Source organism: Camponotus vicinus, unplaced genomic scaffold (assembly GCF_025532165.1).
Source record: "Camponotus vicinus isolate PSW18456_S1 unplaced genomic scaffold, iyCamVici1.0 SCAF_1, whole genome shotgun sequence".
Classification (NCBI taxonomy): domain Eukaryota; kingdom Metazoa; phylum Arthropoda; class Insecta; order Hymenoptera; family Formicidae; genus Camponotus; species Camponotus vicinus.
In genome coordinates, this window is record NW_028141945.1 from 9,094,703 (window position 1) to 9,114,359 (window position 19,657).

General features: G+C 33.2%; 2 protein-coding genes across 4 annotated transcripts in view; one reads left to right on the forward strand and one right to left on the reverse strand.

The window, feature by feature from the left end:
* The window catches only part of Bnip3 (BCL2 interacting protein 3), a 27,473-nt gene extending 14,376 nt beyond the window's left edge, over positions 1–13,097 (reverse strand). Inside the window, exons 1-2 of the mRNA XM_083101220.1 lie at positions 12,864–13,097; positions 3,162–3,339 (exon numbers count right to left, since the gene is read on the reverse strand). Coding sequence (XP_082957346.1) covers positions 3,162–3,339; positions 12,864–12,906 — 221 coding nt within the window. The 5' untranslated portion in view covers positions 12,907–13,097. The remainder of the gene's footprint in view (positions 1–3,161; positions 3,340–12,863) is intronic.
* A 1,158-nt stretch (positions 13,098–14,255) lies between these two features.
* Positions 14,256–19,583, forward strand: Paip2 (polyA-binding protein interacting protein 2). Of its 3 annotated transcripts, none has more exons than XM_083101311.1 (4): positions 14,256–14,406; positions 15,328–15,537; positions 15,793–15,984; positions 16,087–19,583. In XM_083101311.1, exons 2-4 carry the CDS (start codon positions 15,364–15,366, stop codon positions 16,189–16,191), a joined length of 471 nt encoding a protein of 156 aa, XP_082957437.1. In that variant the 5' UTR covers positions 14,256–14,406; positions 15,328–15,363; the 3' UTR covers positions 16,192–19,583. The 3 variants fall into 3 exon arrangements, with proteins under 3 accessions (XP_082957437.1, XP_082957443.1, XP_082957450.1); XM_083101317.1 differs by lacking the exon at positions 14,256–14,406 and adding an exon at positions 14,442–14,715; XM_083101324.1 differs by lacking the exon at positions 14,256–14,406 and adding an exon at positions 14,782–15,224.
* The last annotated feature ends 74 nt before the right edge of the window (positions 19,584–19,657 follow it).

The window sequence follows — 19,657 nt, forward strand, 5'->3', positions numbered from 1 at the left end:
ACGTGGAAAATATAGCGGCCATATACACTCAGTTCCAAAAAAAGCGGTACATTTGAAATTTGGAAAAAAATCACCAAATTTCAAATGACGATAACTTTGTAAATAATAAAGATAGAAAGGTCTATAAAAAATGAAAATAAAGCTTGAAATCTCTACTTTAAACCTAGGTTCTCCGAAATGTTGCGAGATAACATTTTTAAAAATGACGGATGACGAGAAACGAGACATGCAAAATTGAAAAATAATTGTTTGAGTTTGCCATGACACGTGGCGAGAATCAAATGTCGCAGGTCAATGGGGTCAAAAGCATATGATAGTACAGAGATTCCTCTTTAAAATGCTTTTTTGTTCATCTTGATACGATGATTTTTCGCCGAGTTATACGCATTTGGAGTAAAAAGCCGCTTTTTTCTTCAAATGCGTATAACTCGATGAAAAATCATCGTATCGAGATGAACAAAAAAGCATTTTAAAGAGGAATCTCTGTACTATCATATGCTTTTAACTTGCGACATTTGATTCTCGCCACGTGTCATGGCAAACTCTCGCATGTTCTCGTTTCGTCATCCGTCATTTTTAAAAATGTTATCTCGCAATATTTCGGAGAACCTAGTTTTAAAGTAGAGATTTCAAGCTTTATTTTCATTTTTTATAGACCTTTCTATCTTTATTATTTACAGTTATCGTCATTTAAAATTTGATGATTTTTTTTCCAAATTTCAAGTGTACCGCTTTTTTTGGAACTGAATGTAGATGCAAATCGACTTGTCACTTTACTGTAACGCGCCTGTAACGTCTTTACTTTAACACCGCGTGCAACGTCACTTTACTTTGACACCGCGTACATTTTTCGATTTAAAATTCCTCGCGTATTTTTTCCTTTCTTTCTTTGTCGGAAAATATACGTCTAAACTATTTTCGGTAGGTTCAGAGACTCTGTACAAAGATATATTAGGAATACACGCATCTCTTTGTCTCTTCGCACAAAGACATATCGCTTTTGTTCTTCTGCCAAGATATTTGTCTGTCAATGACACAGATTCTCTCTAATCGTGTTAAGAGCCACGTGTTAATTCTGTTCTGAATATCGAGATGCAACAAAAGTAAAAATATAAATGCTTATATTTGTAACTATAAGTTCTCACTCTTTACGCGATGTCTTTATCTTCGACCGTGGATGAGAATCGATTTGATTCCGATTGGAAAGTGCACACAAGCATAGATGAAAATAAAATCAGTAATCATGCATCGATCAAATTCTGTTGTATTTGAATTGACAAATTTATACTAAAGGAGAGACGCGATTTTGTGGCAGAAAAATATAGACTACAAATCTCTTTAGATCTCTTGCATATTAAAAGAAAAAAAGATTAAATGTATATAAAGAATTATAAAATTTAATATATAATATTAAAATAATATACAGGGTGTCCTAGACCACCCGTACACTCCTTTTCTTTCAAAAACTAAGCATTTTAGAGAAAAATATTTCAGACAAAAGTTGTTTGGTTTCAAGGGGGCCATAAGATGGTACCATTGGTTTGACCTTGAAGAGTCATTTGAAGGTCACGTGAAGGTCACTTCAATTTTTTTAAATGGAATACCCTATATATTTTTGCACATTCTTGTAGCTCATCTCGAAAGATTTCCAAAATACTATAATTAAGTTAGTTTTCATTAAGTACTTTCCGAGTTATGAGGCTTGAAATAATTTCTTAATTTTACGTAAATCATAAAATATCTTGTAAAATATACATTTTTTGATTATCTTACCTTAATACTTTTATGTACAAAATAATGAGAGGAATCAATTGGTGTAAATAAAACACATAGTTGTTTCGAAGAAAAAATATGTAATTTGTAATTAACAATTACATATTTTTTCTTAAAAATAACTGTGTTTCTTTTACACCAATTGATTCCTCTTATTATTTTGTACATAAAAGTATTAAGGTAAGATAATCGAAAAATGAATATTTTACAAGATATTTTATGATTTACGTAAAATTAAGAAATTATTTTAAGTCTCATAACTCGGAAAGCACTTAATGAAAAGTAACTTAATTATAGTGTTTTGGAAAGCTTTCGAGATAAGCTACAAGAGTGTGCAAAAATATATAGGGTATTCCATTTAAAAAAATTGAAGTGACCTTCACGTGACCTTCAAATGACTCTTCAAGGTCAAACCAATGGTACCATCTTATGGCCCCCTCGAAACCAAACAACTTTTGTCTGAAACATTTTTCTCTAAAATGCTTAGTTTTTGAAAGAAAAGGGGTGTACGGGTGGTCTAGGACACCCTGTATAAAGAATTATAAAATTTAATATAATATTAAAATAATTTTTCCTAATTAAATTTAAAAGATTTATAAGTTAAAAAATATTATAATTTAATATATATATGTACAATGTATTAATGAGATTTATATTAGTTTTCTTAATTTATATATTTCATGTCTGTTATGCAGTAGTTATCGCAATTGCATAATTATTTTCAATCGAGCGTCAATCATCAACGATAAAGTCCAGAAAAACAACTTCCGCTTTAACGTTATTTGAAATAACTTTTGCGATTCGCCAAAACGCAATCGCGGTCGCGATATAACCAGTGGGTTACACGTCTTATCTTTTCCGCTCTTATCTATTTCTGGTTTCGAGAAATGTCTATGTGTGTGGTACGAATCGCCTGGACTCTGACTTATCCCCGCGATACAATGCTTACTTTCTTACTGCTGAGCCCTTTCCAAAGGATAAAAAAGACACGTAGCAGACTTTTTCTCTTGTTTCTCGCGTATGAGATGAGTCAGAGACGAGTAGATATATAAGTATCTGGTTGAACGGCCGGCTTTGTTAGCCGAGTCTTCAAGCAACGAATACAAGAATCTACTATATGTCGTCCACAAGACGTGCTGGGATTCTTAAACACTTCGAGCCTCTTTTGTAGCTTCGATAAAGCAACTGGACTGTCCACGTTTATGATCGAATGTTGAAAAGTTCTCTAATACCCTCTAGTAGAATACCACTTTAGAGACACGTTATAAAAATGTATTTATGTATTAGAGAACTTTTCAACCTTCGAAATCGGGGCGATACTCGAAATAAATTTTCAGAATGTTGTGGAAAAGTGTCTGCTGATCCGGTTAAACTCGAGTTTTTCTCACCTGTCCCTTGGAGTATCTCGGCGCGAGGACGCCAAGGAATGCTTCGCCGATGAATGTGTGGAATCTCTCTGTGCTTCTCGGAGAAGTCGCAGGTATTCGCGTTCGCCGGTGACGCTGAAAGGTGTCGGCGTTATTCGGGCAGCTAACGGCGGGTCCGGCACAAGCTCCACCCATGATTCTGCGTAATTAAAAAGAAAAAATCTGTTATTTTATGTTTTGTGTTCGTCTGTCCGACTGTATTCCTACAGGTTTTCCGGTGGGTTCTCACGTTGCAGCAATTACTCAGGGTGCCGGTAGTAATAATTTATTATTTCCGCACGCAAGCAATGCATTAAAATTTTACCTCGCATGAAATAAAAGCATGAAAATAAATAACAGCTAACGATTTTATTAATCTATCGATTTATTTATATTCGTTATTATTAATTTTATTAATTTATTTGTTTCATTTATATTATTAATATTATTGTGTCGAAATATTCAGACATTTTTTACATTCTTAGTGAATTTAACGATGTGTCATTACACAATTTTTCATTTTAATTAAATTTTAATAATAAAACATTTAATTTTGAAATTTATTTCTAATATTTAAAATGTGTGCGATTTTGTGAAAAGTTTTTAATACGATGGTGAAAATATATATTCGATATATAATGTATAGAGAATGAGAGTCGTTGAACGATATACACGATGACATATTGTAACATCTTTAAAAATAGAAATACCGGCCATCGTATCGATTAGAGTAACCCTACGAGGTCAAGTTGAAGGGAAATTTCATAAATAATATATCGTCGAGACTTATTTTCTGTAATGATTCATCATACGTAATCAATATTGATTTTTATTACGCATAACATAGATCTTTATACAAATAAAATTATTAGAAACACAAAAATAAATTTAATAATTCAATAATTTAATTTTTAGTATAAAGATATTGAAAAGAAATATATTGCAAGATTTAAAAAAAATTACAAATAAATAATAATCTAAAAAAAATCATTACATATTGCATGATTCACGATTTTCATCATGTAGAATGTTAACAAGTAAAAACGTGATTAAATATGATTTTATCAATGTCATTACACATACAATAAGTTTTTCAGCTTTGTTTCTTTTACGTAAGCAATATAATATCAAAATAAAATTCTAATAATAAATAACTGTCATGCCGAATCATCGTTCCACTAGAACAATTTCATTTTTTTACATGTTAAGAAAAATGTTTAGTGTGCATAATAATATAAATGGCGATAAATCATGCGCGATTCTGATGTTCTTTCTTTCATTAAACAAAGTACAGATTGGCTCGATCGATTTTCTTACTTTATAAATTAAAATTTCTAATTAAGTTTATTAATAAGTTTCTTAATCAATAAAGTACTTTGTTACAATGAAATCAGAGATTTACATCATAGAATAAAAACATCGTCACTTCAATAATAATAATAATATAATAGTCGGTAATTACAAAATTAGGTATTTCTTTTTCTGTGAAGAAAATTTTTCGTGAAGAAAATAACATAAAAATCATATTCTACAATTTTTATAAATTGACTATATATATATATATATATATATATATATATATATATATATATTTAATATATAATAAATTTATGGCCATTAACACTGACGTATCAAGACAAATCAAAACATTCATTGATGTAAGTAGCATGAGTAATCGATTGTTATAGTTATATATATAGCACGATTGAACCGCTGATTCAATGACGTAAAATAGAGATCGTTATATTGAAAAACTTTCTCTTGCAAACTATGCGTATGATCAATATCCGTTTTAATTATGAATTACATAACGAAAAATTTAATTGTATATTTTTGTACGATCAGGAATCATAAAACGTATCTGCATTTCTAGTAGCAATTTTTTTCTTTTTCAAACTATAAATTTTGCAATTCATGAAAGCTACACATTGAAATTATCATATTGAGTATGCCAATGAAAAAAATACACATTTACTTTTCACAGTCGAGGAGAAAATAAAAACTTTAAATATTCGTCGAATTTCAAAATAAAATTTTATATTTATTAGTGGTTATAAAATTGAGTAGTAAAATAGATAAAATCAAAATAATATAAAATTGAAATCTCTCTAATAGCAATTTTGGAAAACTATATATATTTATGAATATAAATAAATACCGTATGAATATATTAATTATATATCATTATTTTTATGTGAATGAATTGATTCTCTACATTATTAACGCATTCCGTTAAAATTGTCACGTGTAAAGTAATGTGTGTGTAAAACATCCGAGATTATGAATTCTGTGAATGTAGTCATAAAGATGAACTCATCGCTGATGAAATCTCGGGTTCATCTACCGTCGCTGCGATAATTTGCTAACTACATAACAGATCTGAATTTATATTCCACGCTTCAATGCATTTGATTTCCATAATTACGAAACTATTGTGCAAACAATGTACAAAAAAATAATACACGCTATTATTTTATATCCTGCATTTAACAAGTTAGCAAATTTTTCATAGAAATATAATTATAGTCAATCAGATTTTCTTTAATTATCCAGTTAATTTTAATTTCGTTAATCATGATTCAGCTGTCAGGGATATACATTAGAATTATCACCGCCACCATTTTATTGACGATTCAATAAGTTCCATTTTAAGACGCGGCTCGGAGTTCGATATATTTATGTTAATCGCTAATTATGTATCACGAACAATATGTGCGCTTGAGATTAATCAATTGCACATCGATGCGTTGTAGAAAGAAAATTATGCGCCAATTGAGAACTAACGATACAAACGGGAAGAGAAAACAGGAATGTCGATTAAATGCGATTTATCAATCGCGACGTTCCATTCGCCGGGTTTATACGTGCACTATTACGCGTCATATGTAACGCACGTGACATCTGCGACGTGTTGGTGTCGAGCGATTATTGCCACCGCTCTTTCAGCCGCGCAAATAATCCGGACGGTAAGGTTTACTTCGAGTTCGTTCACCTATTCGTAAATCATATCGCGAGGCACATTTGCGCTTTCGCCCATTCTGATGCATCGATATCTCAGATTACAAATTGAACTGGTCGCTCTAATAAAATATATCTCGAAGAGCGCGATTTTTTTGGAAAAATCATTTCTACCCCAAACAATAATTTTCCAAATAATTTCCCTTGAAGAAAAAAATATACGAGATAATGAACGATTTTATTATACGTGCATCAATCTATTTTTTTATACGCGAGACACTCTAATGATAATGTTTTCTTGTCAGTGGCGAAATAATCGTCGGCATGGAAAGTTGAACAATAAATTTGTCACGCACGAAATTCGCGATTACACGACGAATCTGTCACGCGATTCTTATTTCCGACCGACTATCCAAGCACGTATGCGATTAATGTTCTTGCAAGGATACAAATTGTAAAAATGAATGGTTACGATGCGACTATACATATATAAGTGTCGCTCTGTAATTTAATCTACGTCAGTGTATTAATGCATTAAAACCGCAAATCAAGTTTCTCAAGTTGAGTAACAACAAAACGTCATTGTTGAACAATAATGCATCATTTTTTAATTATGTCGATTGCCATTAATACATTATTTTTTAATTAGATTATTTTTAATATTTTTAGGAGGCAAGAAAAATATTTTTCTCCCGACACAAGGAATTTCCGCCGCTTGAGTATGCAAGCTCGCAAACAATGGCAGTCAGTGACAAGTAGAAGCGACCGCTTTCACAAAGATAGATAGATGCGTTACGTCGATTTGCATTGTTGACTCAACGAAGATACGTGCGATAACGAAAATATGATATCGAGCGAGGTCATCGGAAAATGGAAAGAAAATCTATTGGCCAAACATGTGCGCCGAGCTTGACACATAAATTTTTTATTAACCACGCATTCTGCTTATTGAATGAAAAATGTCATTCTTTAAAAAATATATATGATACAAATTTCAATTTAAATATTTCCAATATAATTATTTAGAAGAAAATTAAAAAATCATTACATTTATATAAGTCTTCATTGCTTGTAACAACAATAATTACGTTCATAATCGACGCCATAAAAAATATAGCATCTTGAAAGAATGATCGATAAAAAAAGTAAGATAATAAGCAGCAAATATATATAATATTTATATAATTTTTATAAATCTCTATAATAATTTTCACATTAAATAAAAAAGCTGGTAACTAATGATATTCGACTTAATTTAATCTGATATTTTACAGTATCAAATTTATCAAGACACATTATACAACGCGTAAAACATATGCAAGAAAACAATCAATACACGCGGGCAAGAATATCTTGTTTCTCATGATCCCATCGATGTTGTCGGCGCTTGTGCAAAATCGCAGTCTGTAAAAAATTTGCGTTTAATTCCGCAAGCATCCTCCATTGCCATATCGTTCAAGTTGATAGCGTCTAGTCATTATGCCTAAATCCGCCGGATTCGCGAGGCGTGTTGACGCGGAGCGCGTGACGGAGGATCGTGTTTACACGTGCCCGTTGTAGGCAGACGCGTGTCCTTTGCACTTGCATAACTCCTCGCACACGTCTGCAAATTGCGAAGAAATTAACGGCCGCGCGCAATATCCTGTATCCGGATGCGAACCGCGCCATCGGTCTCTTTTGTGCGTCAAATTGTAAACATCGATGGACACCGTTGGAGATCAAAGGCCCGCGGAACCTATTCAGAGCCTCGCAGATTGTTATTATTTGATCAGCAGCGATCTCGTCCGGATCAACGTGGATAAATTGCGTCGTTTAATCGCGCTGACAAATCGGAGCTTCTACTCGTACGATAAGTCGCTGCGTTATTCGACGACCAAATGCAAATGTAATGCGAATATATATATATATATATATATATTATAAAGGAAAAGAGTCTTAGGCCGGTATTCATAGTCCGATCTTATATTTGAGATCGTCTTAAGTTCGAGCTTGAAATGCTACGCAGCCATTTGATTGGTGGAATGAGGTCTTAAGTCAACCTCGGACCAGACTTAAGACAATCTTAAATATAAGATCGGACTATGAATACCGGCCTTAATATTCCGCGGAAAAATAAAAAAAAAATTGTATTTTATCAATAAATATATGCAAATAATTATATTCCCATTCGCCGATGTTTTTCCTAAACATTTACACTTATCGCGTGAAAATACCCACAACATTACATTTGAGGCACAAAATTGTCACGTGTCGCGTTTGTAGAATCACCATCGGGTAGCCTTAATCAATTGGATTAAGGACCGGCAACGCACCTTACAGGCTAAAAATAGATACGAACTCCCCCCTCGACCGTCTGTCATTTCGATTAATACACCATGCTCGTTGGCGTGCACGCAGCCGATAAGTATGCTTATATCTACGGTTTAAATTAAACATCCTTTCGTTGACAGCCCGATGGAGATGTAAATGAGCGAACACGTGCCGGGGTTCTCGTATTTACATAAAATAGGACGCGATGTTGTATGAAATGTGAATTTACGTATCATGACATGAGATTAGTATATTAATAAAATTTTAATATTAATAATAATATTTTCAGTATTTTTTAAATTCATACTTTGATATCAATCTTTCTGTCATAATACGAATACTTGAGATTTATTGATTTGAAATTTATTTATTTACTTACACGCGATTGTATGATTTGACATACATTGAAACGTGTACGTGAGAGATCGTTCGAGAGAAGATGTAAGAGAGAGAGAGAGAGAGAGAAAGAGACTGTCTACATGAACGGAGTCACGTAGACCCCTGGATGCTCTCAGACAGATTTCGGGTCAACGTCGCTTTAATGAGTCAAGTTCCTGAGGAGGATCACGTAGATCCGCTAGAATTATGCGATCGCGTGTTCAGGATCGTGTAAAAGAACGAGTTCGTGGAAGTGACTCATGCTCCTTGAAAATGACCTCCAGATATAGTTACTTCGAAATGCGACGTATATATCTGAGTTTGTTTACTTCTCGCGTGTGGCGTCAATTTCTCTCGATAACATTATGCACGCATTTTCTCGTTTATTAGAACGATGCATCTCGATTCGCACGAAAATAATCGAAAGTAACAGGCGGGGATATTTATATTTCTACGCATTAGAAATTGAATATGTTACGATTCTATTTCCTTTGTTATATGGGCTATGACGATTTCAAGATTATCGATATCGTTGATTAAAATATAGATAATGAATATCAACATTATCATTTTATCGAGTGATTCTAGATCTAGATTGTCGAACAATTATTATTCTGAACAATAAGTTCCACTGATCACAATGTTAAAATATCAGTTGATTGAATTTTTATGAATTAGAAAAAAACAGAAAAATGTAACAATGATATTCATAGATATGGTTCTGATCTTATAATTAATCAAACAAGCTGTATGAACTCTTATTAAGAGGCTCATCAGATTTAAATAGAATACTCGAGGCACGCAAGTTTACAGGACGCTGACCCAGTTCTATTCGCGTAGATGACCTAAGAGTTGAAGAAATCAAAGGAAAGAATTTTTCAACGGTTTTAACACTTGGAAAATTTTATCAATAATCCCGGAAGAAAAATTGCATAATAATAATTGTTCGTACCACATTTTAGATATTAATTCATAATCAACGAATATACCAGTCGTTCATAAAAATTAATTAAAAATCTTTCTTTCCATTTCCTTCTTTGTCCTAAAAAAAATGAAAAATCCTTTTTAAATAAATCTCTGACCAACTAAATTATCTATTTTCGCGCAAAATCTACACCGTTTCCTTTGGAATTAAATGTCTTGTCATGCAAGCCGTGAATGATTTATGACTAGTTTCCTATGTACAATATATACAAATAAATCACGCGCGTTGTGGATTATAATCTAGATTATATCCGCGTGAATGCAGCGGAAATACACGTAGAAATGTAAAATAAAAATTTTTACGTGAGAATAAAACAAAGTAATTTTAATACTACTCTAATATTATTTTAATATTATTTTATTAACATTAATTTTATTAAGCGTTGAGAAGCGATTAATTTTATTTTAATATTATTCATAAAATGTGATTTAATATTATTTTACTCAAACTGAAAATTACGGATAGCGGAATTTTTCAGGAGATACGATGTACGTATATACGAAGAAAAAATTTAGATATCTCCTAATTTGCGAAACATGCAAATGAATTTATCGTCGAGTCTCGAATTTTTTACTCTCGCCGAACATTATTTTACTTTATAGTTCATTATCACGACGACGACAGTACTTAACGTTAACGTCTTTGGAAGATATGGTAAGTACATATAATAATATGCAACGCGCGAGAGAAGAGAAGAGAAAAATACAGCGGGAGAAAGAAAACAGATAACCCGCAGCATGCTCAAGATGAAAACGTCAGGCAGGTGCTTTTTTCCGTCTATCAGCCAGATGTCTTCGCAAAATAAACAGAGATAATGCTTACAATAATAGAAATCATATCTGTGTACTTAATTCAAGTGACCTTCATACGGGATGAGATCCACGTGCGATAAAGCAAATCATGAGGCAAATAATTTCTCTGTTCGATTGGTTGGAAAAAAATTATAAATATTCTAATACACAATGTTTCCTCCACAGAATTATGACACATTAAAGAGAATGAAAAACTTCATGTAAAGTTCAAAAATATTTCGTTAAATTATCTTAATATGATCTTACTTTCTTCTGATGACGTGAAATTTTTCACGAGAAAAATAAAATGTGATCGATATAAAGTATACAAAATTATCTTGTGGAAAAGATGAGGTTGTTCGAAATTTTGCATATTTTTATGAATGATTGACACATATTGATTGTGAATTATTAATAAAAGTTTGACCTATTTCACTATAAGAGATTAACTATTAAAATTTATTAAGAAAATTTAGTTTAAGATTATGTGCTCGAAAAAATTGGTAAAAAAGAATTGTATAAGTAATCTTGAGAAATTATTCATGAATCTAAAAAGCATAAATACATGTTTTGCCACATTTATAGAATTAATTTCACGTAATCTATTTTTTATCGAGTCTTTTTTAACTAAAATAAAAATTAAAAATGCGCATATTGTGTAAAAATCTCTGTAAACTTCTATAATAAATATTGAAAATGTTGATATATAAATATTGAAAAAAAAATAATAAATCTGATTATTGATAATTATCATTGTAATTCATGATTCAGCTTGTGATCGTCCATGTGCCTACAATATTGTATATTTTATGCACATATTTAGCAGATTTTCTCTTATTATTATACCGTATGACATATTCAGGAAGAGCATTGATGCATAAGATACACACAAAGATAAATTATTTGTATGAAATGTAAATAAATTTTATGACTTTAATTTGGATATTTTTGCAGTTATTTTCGAATAAAAAGATAGCACAGATAATTGTGTCGTTGACCACAAAACCATGAATATTCTAGTATTATCTGTCTCACTTATCGAAGGAAGTGGTCTCTAAAAAACATATTTGCTCGTATAAAGAAGTAAGCAACATTTACCGCTAAAATATTATAAGTATTAAAATTTTACAAAAATACTGAATTTTTTCGAGATTTTTGTTTAATATTTCGATTTATTTTATAGTACAAAAATATAATTGAAAAAAGATATATATATATATATATATATATATATATATATATATATAGGGTGTCCAATAATAATTATATCATCTTTTACGTGCAGATTAAACTGAATAGAAAAGTCTTGTTTCATTTTACGATTTTCACAATTAATGAGACATTAATTAAAAAAGATCGACTAGAAGAAGCAGCACGTTGTTATACGATTGTTAAAGGATGAATACGGTGTTACAATTATACATTGCACTTACTGTCATTTGTAGAGCGTTCCTTTCAACGCTTCGCTTACTAAAATAACCACATGACAGTGGACTGTCTCTTTTTGCCACGTGCTAATAATTAATTATTTCAAAATCACAAAATGATACAGAATTTTTCTGTTCAGTTTAACTCGCTTTACCTACATACGTGAGGTTATTACCGAACACCCTGTATAATATATACATATATTTCGATAATGGGCTTGAATTTCGCTCGATGTACTTCGTGAAGTTGATTTTGCGTCGTGCAGTTTCTGCCAAAGGACCAGCCAAAGAGCGAATATCGATTCACGAGTAGGACATCAAGAATTGAATCTCCCGTCAGATGTTACGCGTCGGATTGAAAAATCGAAATGGCGCCAAAACTGATGCGACGCAACGCCTACGTCGCGCCACGACTGCTTCGAAAATTCAACCGCGCCAATTTTCGGAGACACGTTCAACTCCACGGATTAAACGCCGAATTGTCAGACGAACTAACGGCAGACGGATCATTCCATGCAATATCGAACTCGTCAAATGTCAGCCAAACTTTATTCGCCGATCGTTCTCTCCTCCCCCTCCCTCCCCCTCCTCGATTTCCATGCCGCGATTCGAAGAACGATTAAAAATGATGATGCGCCATCATGCGAAATACACGATCGCGAATAGTAAACTGCGTTTGTTTACGCTCGTGTCGCCTGCGATGAAGGAGGAAGGGTGCGGGGGAGGGGCACGAGGGGGAGGCTGGCAGAGACACTGCGCGAAATGGCCGCGTCGTCGCGTCTGACAATCGGCGCACCGAGCGTTTGTTTTGTCCCTTATGGGACTCTTTACTCACCGCTCAGCTGCTCGTCCGACGCGCACTTGACCGTTGACGACATTGTCCCGGTCGTACGTGGAACACTCACGCGATACGGGAAATCTCGCGGCGAGAGAAAGGGGACGCCGGGAGACGAGGCGCGAATAATGGACGAGATGCGGATGAAACGGACGCCGCGATCGCGATGCGGACACGACGACGATGACAACGACGCACTTGCCGCCACGAGCAACCGCGAGAAAATGCTGCTGCGCAGCCAGCGCTACCGTGCTTTGTTTTGACGCACGTCGGCGCGCGCATGTCAACTGCGGCCCGCCTCGGCCAATCACGTCCCGCCGCGGTGTAAATGTATATATCGCGCGAGCCGACGCTACGTATGTACATGCATACGTCAATTTCGCGGCGCGTGGCGCGTGGCGCGTCTCGTACTCGACGAAACGAAAGTTGCTCACGGTTGTTCAATATTACCACACTTGCAGGCGCGCGCGCGCGCGACCATATCCTCCCATTATTTTTGAAAGGAATAACAATGTCATTCTCCCCTCACGCATGAAATGTGGGAGGCGCGGAAACTAGGTTTTTTTTTTAGTACGAAATAGTCGCGTCATTCTTTTTGTAAACGTTACTATAGAGACATCTATTGAGAAATAATCTAATTATTTTTAACTGGAATGTAAATATACCAGATGGTAATCCTTATTTTATTTATGTTTTTTTTTTCATTATAATATACAAAATTATTATCTAGAAAATATTTCTAAATGGTCCTATTATATTTGTTTTATTATTAATTGTCAAAAATAGAGAGAGAATGTTATCTTTTTTAAATTTCTTTTTTAAGTATTTTTAAGGATTTATTTTAATTATTTGTTTCTTTTTTTCATTATAATATACAAAATTGTTATCTGGAAAATATTTCTAAATAGTTCTAATTATATTTGTTTTATTATTAATTATCAAAAATAAAGAGAGAATAATGTTATCTTTTTTAAATTTCTTTTTTAAGTATTTTTAAGTTATTTATTTTAAGTAATTATTATTTGTTTTTTTTTTCATTATAAGATACAAAATTATTATCTGGAAAATATTTCTAAATGGTCCTAATTATATTTGTTTTACTATTAATTATCAAAAATAGAGAGAGAATGTTATCCTTTTTATAAATTTCTTTATTTTATTACACTGAAAAAAATTATATAATATACGATATCACACAACGAAATTAATAATATTTGAAAAAGTAAAATGTATCCATACTACGTCCATGATTCGCGTATCGAAGAATAATGTCTGTAATTTTCGATGCAAAAGATGTTTTATCTCGAAGGTAGCAGAATTTTGACAGTTTATTCGTGAAATTCAATGCATTACCAGCACCGCTCCCGTGCGGGGCTTTAAATAACGACGCCGGTGGCAGCACTGTGCGAACGCTAATTTGCGTTGAACGACACGTATATTTCGGTACGTGCCCGTCGCGAATCTGTACGCGCGACGATAGATATTTCGTACACGACGACGACGAAGGCGACGAGTCCGGAAGCCGTTTTTTTTCACAGAAAAGGTACGTTCCGCACGCGTGTCCGCTTGAAGCGCGGCATTCCGTCTTCCGTCAGGGAACAGTCCGAACGAGCCCGATCCGCTCGTTCGACGACGTTTGGCGGCCGATAAACAATAGGGGGACGCGTCCCGCGCGAGCGAGCGGCGAGCGATTTCGCGGCCGATACGATACGAGCACGAGACATCAATCGCAAAGATGGTCGCCCTCATCTGTCAAGCGACGATTACGACGATGATCTCGTACGCGCCGTGTCTTGTCCCCGCTACTCGCCGTTAAGCGTCTCTGGGAGAGACCGGGGTCACCAAATTCCAAGTAAATCTCGCTCCTGATCCGAGTAAATTGTTCCCGAAGATTCAGTCGATCCAAGAGGGAGAGAGAGAGAGAGATCGTATTCCCATATGCGCGAGATTCGTGTCGCTTTCCGACGCGGACGTTCCGTTTGTTGACTCTCCGCCGTTGGTTTTCAAGGTTGCGTGCGTTTCGTTTCGGACACCGCCTCGTACAAGTCAATCCTCGCCCTCGGGGACGACAGCGCGCAAAAATCGGATTTTATCGTGTACCGGAGTCATGTTTACAAGCAGAGTCGATTCAGTCGAGTTCCGCGGTTCGTGATGATGATAGAGTCCCGTGTGTTTATCCAGCTTGCTTGTTTATTTATTTGAACATTGTATCCTCTTCCCACCTACTCCCCTCTTCCTCACGCGCGTGATATCTCTCCGTGACATGTAATTATCTGTCGATTATCTCTCGGCGCGAAACGACGAGGAAAGAATACGATACCTCTCTACAAAGAAAATCGATTGTATATATACGACGATATTGTAAGTGCGTGTGTACTCGGTCAGCGTTAAATTGTAATTTAAGTATAGTTTTCCCCAACCATACCTATGATAGATGTCGAATATTGATAGAAGGAATTTGCAGGTGATCGGTTTTAGCACGTCGCTCAACATACTGGCTATGAAAATGAAGATTCCGAACGGTGGATCCGGAAGCGGTTATTACGGCCACGAAACAGGTATCACTTCCTACATGGACAACAACAGCGATACAGAGCCCGAGGTGCAAGGTATAGGCGATGGTGATTTCTCAGAGTATCTGTGGATGGAGAACGAGGAGGAATTTGATAAACAGGTACTATCTTTTCTCTTTGTAAATGTAAAATTTTCCAAAATTTTATATATATATTCTACGATACACACATTCAATTGAAATATCTAAACTAAGACTTTTAAAATAATGACCTTAGTCCAGTTGAACGTACTTAAACAAAAATTTCACACACATACACACACACACACACACACATATATATATATATATTTATATATGTAATATTTAATTAAATATACAATATATAAATTCTATGGGATTATTTTTGGCACATAGGTACTTCAACAACTGGAGGAGGAAGAATTGATGGAGGAGTGTCTAGAAGCAATGTTAGAGGAAGAGAGACAACACCAGAGGAATATGAATTCTACAGCTTGGTCCACAGCTACTGGCACTTCTGATAATAATGCCGCTGAGCTTTGTCAACAACTTAGCAATCTGAAAATGCCCGATGATCTCGCTAAACAGGTAATAACCAACATATTTCCTTTAAGATGTTTTGACAGGAAAAAAGAGGTAGAAATCTTTATCAGTCTATTATTAATATTACTGTGTTGATGGAATTTCTAGAGCACGCTAAATCCAGACGCAGCTGAATTTATTCCAGCATGCAAATCAACTGTGGTACCTGTAAGTACATCGTCAGAAACCACAGTCGCTACAGAACCATCGTAGAAATCTTCTGTATCTCTTTTCTTGTCCCTCCCTGTTTAAGTCACGTAAAATCGGGCTACACGTAATGTTTAGAGTTTACTATTTCTAATCTGAGACAGTGGTATATTAAGTGGATCGTGTTAGAAGTTCAATGACTGTGACTGTACGTACAAAGATAAGGAGAGATAAAGAGCGCGAACTGTGCAGTATGGTGCGTCATCCAAACGTAATACTAATTACGTAATCTCCGGGTGAAATACTTAAATGCACTACCGAAATTTTTATATAGACGAAAGATATCAAACGTGATATTGCGTGGGGTAATTATGTATATGTTTTTTGCCGAAATATTAACGGACGATCGTGTAAACAAATCACTTGTTAAAAAAAATTTGCAATTTATATTGTTCAATGCCGTCTACATCGAGAATAAGTTTTCGCGGAGGCAGATATTTTTAGTACATTTTTAATTTATATAAATTATAATTATGGCATCTATACGGAAATAATTTATTTATACACATTGAAAGAACAGAAGGAATAGAACGCATGAATCATTTAAACAGAAAAAGGTCTCATAAGTTACTAAAGTATTGTATATACAAAGAGAAACATACACACATATTGTTTTGTAAATTATGTTCATATCTTATACATATGTCTCGATCAGATTCCATCATCTTGGAGAGTAAACCTTTTCATCTTCTTCATCAAGCCGTAAAGCAATTGTGAAGCTTTTTACAGCCTGAAAAGAAGTGTTTTACAGTTTGATGTTTATCTGCCCGATGAAAACTTTCCTTAAGAGTTCCTTTGTAATACTTATTAGCAGAGAGAATGAAATATTTACGGAATCGTTAGCAGGACATATTGTACCATGATCATGTATTATCAGAAGATATCATGTTACCTTGTAACAAATATTTCGTTTCCGATAGATAAATCGACATAATTGCAAGCGTACAATCGGAAAATCAGAATTATAATTTGTACAAATATATCGTTTCGCTTAGAAATTCGCATAAGACAGATATATCCAAAAACTATCACATCGAGTCCTGCTTCAGCATTCATTCAAGAAACTTAAAGATCTCAAGTGAAAGTCTTACTTAGGCTGTGAGGGACTCTTTTTATGACTCTTTTTAGTGACACTGAAAATCAGGATATTGTTTACTTATTTTTTAAATCAATTTCCATGAGCTACTTCGAAATTTTAGGAGATTGTAGGTTGTAGTGTAATATCGGTGAAATATGAGAATAGAGTAAATGGTGAATGTACTTCAAATCTGCTTGAATAGCAAGAAGATTGATTTGACTTTTGCTTTAGCATAATATATATTTATACATGTATACTCATTATTTACGAAAGTAGATATCACATCACATCACATATTTATACAATATTTGATACTTTCTATCTCTTGTTTTCTTACAAATAATTTGTTTTACTTGAAATAACTTTTAATTAAATTACTTTATCTAAATCACATCACGTTAAAAAAAATTTTTCCTTCGAAATTTGAGAATATATATTTTGGATTATACATTCTTATAATTATACATATTCCTTTAATCGTACATTTAAAATCAAACTTTTTGCAATCCAAGATTATAATAGCGATTAAAACGCATTCGTGTTTACTTACTTGGTGATATCTGCCATTCTTTTTAATGATTATGAATAAGTGTACGAATTTTAATAAGATCTATATGTTGAGATATCTATATATTGTTATGTGTTTGCGTTCTATATACTTTATACGTGGTGAATATATGCACATTGTTTTAGTCACAACCCTGATTTAGTGTAAACGTAGAAACTGTGATTAAAAAAAAAGAAAAAAAACAGCGCGTTATTAAGTTTACCGAATATTCACATATATGGGACACATTACATTAGTACTTTTACAATTTAGAATCCCTTTTCCTATTGTTTATTCTATACAAGAAATATTATTAAGCTTATACACGCTCAGTTACAGACTTAATTGTCGGAAGAATAAAAATTATAAAAAGACAATGCGCGACTTTAAAAATAATCGAATATTTTACGATATTACGTTTAACAAATTGAAGGTAACACAAGGAGATAACGAATTTTGCGATGCTTTAAAAAAAAAGAATCAAATCAATGCGAATCTAAAGCAGAGACTGATTTCACGTCCATTCTTTAAACGTCAGCTTTAATACCCGATATCCTCGTATATAACCATCTTTTAATTATTACAACCGCTATAATCTAGGCTCTGTGTAATATAGAAAATTGTTTGCAATATATTATACTGCATAATACTGAGATATACCGTTGATATTAATAAAAATAGTCGACTATTATTCTATATTTAAGAATTTATTGATCAAAAAGAAAATCTAGTTTCTGTTACATGTAAAATGTCTTTGTAAAATTTTTTGTCTTAAGATTTTCAAAATGAATTGATCTTATCTGGAAAAAAACATATGCGAATAAAGATGCGATTTATTTGCAGATTATATAAATAAGTCAGTCGTTATATGTGAAAAAAATATATATATATCATAAGTGTATCCACATATATCTCTCATCATTGTTCAAATTGTACAAATTTAATTTTGCCTTAACATTTTCAAATAACGCAAATCTTATATGTTATATAATATATATGATATTAGAGATTGCATCACAATAGATTTCCGAATTGAGATTTATAATTGCTTACAAATGCCGCATGATTTATTCGCATAAATTCTTATAATTCTTAAAATCTCTTGTCTCGAATCTTTGATAATTATTATGCATCACTTTCCTTTCAACTCATTTGCATATATTGATATCTCTAACCAACATATATTAAGAATAATAGGTTATTCTAGATTTAAGTAAAATGTGCAGCTGTAATCTTCTCGTACAATACGAAGCAGTACTACAATAAATGATAGTCATACATCATCGTATAATACTGATTATATGTATACAGTAACCAATGCGAACACATATATCTCGAATATACTGTGAGAGAGTTTGATTATTTGCGTGTTTACGAGAATAACTATATCTCCTTTTAGCATTATGTTAATCAAAAGAAAAAAAAAGTACAAAAGCAAAATGACATATAAAAATATAATTTTCATGTTAGGTCACGTTTCTGAGAGAATGATAAGTGTGTCATTCTCCGCGTTATTATACATTTACCATATGTACACTCTGTGCAATGCAACGTATATTGGATTGTAAAATAGCTAGTATATATATATATTAATTCAAGATAGATATATTACTTTTATATATTCATATATATATCATTTTAACGTATAATGTATTTTTTGTCACTTCTAGCAATTTTTTGCATTTGTGGTTTTTCTTGTGCCTGCTCCTTTTTTTCCTTGTAGCATTTAATGTATAGCATAAAACGAAATATAGATACATGTATTAAAATGTAGATTTTATTTCCATTCTTTTCTGTCCCACATATCATAATCAAAAAACTTGAGTATATTTATATGGATAATTTTG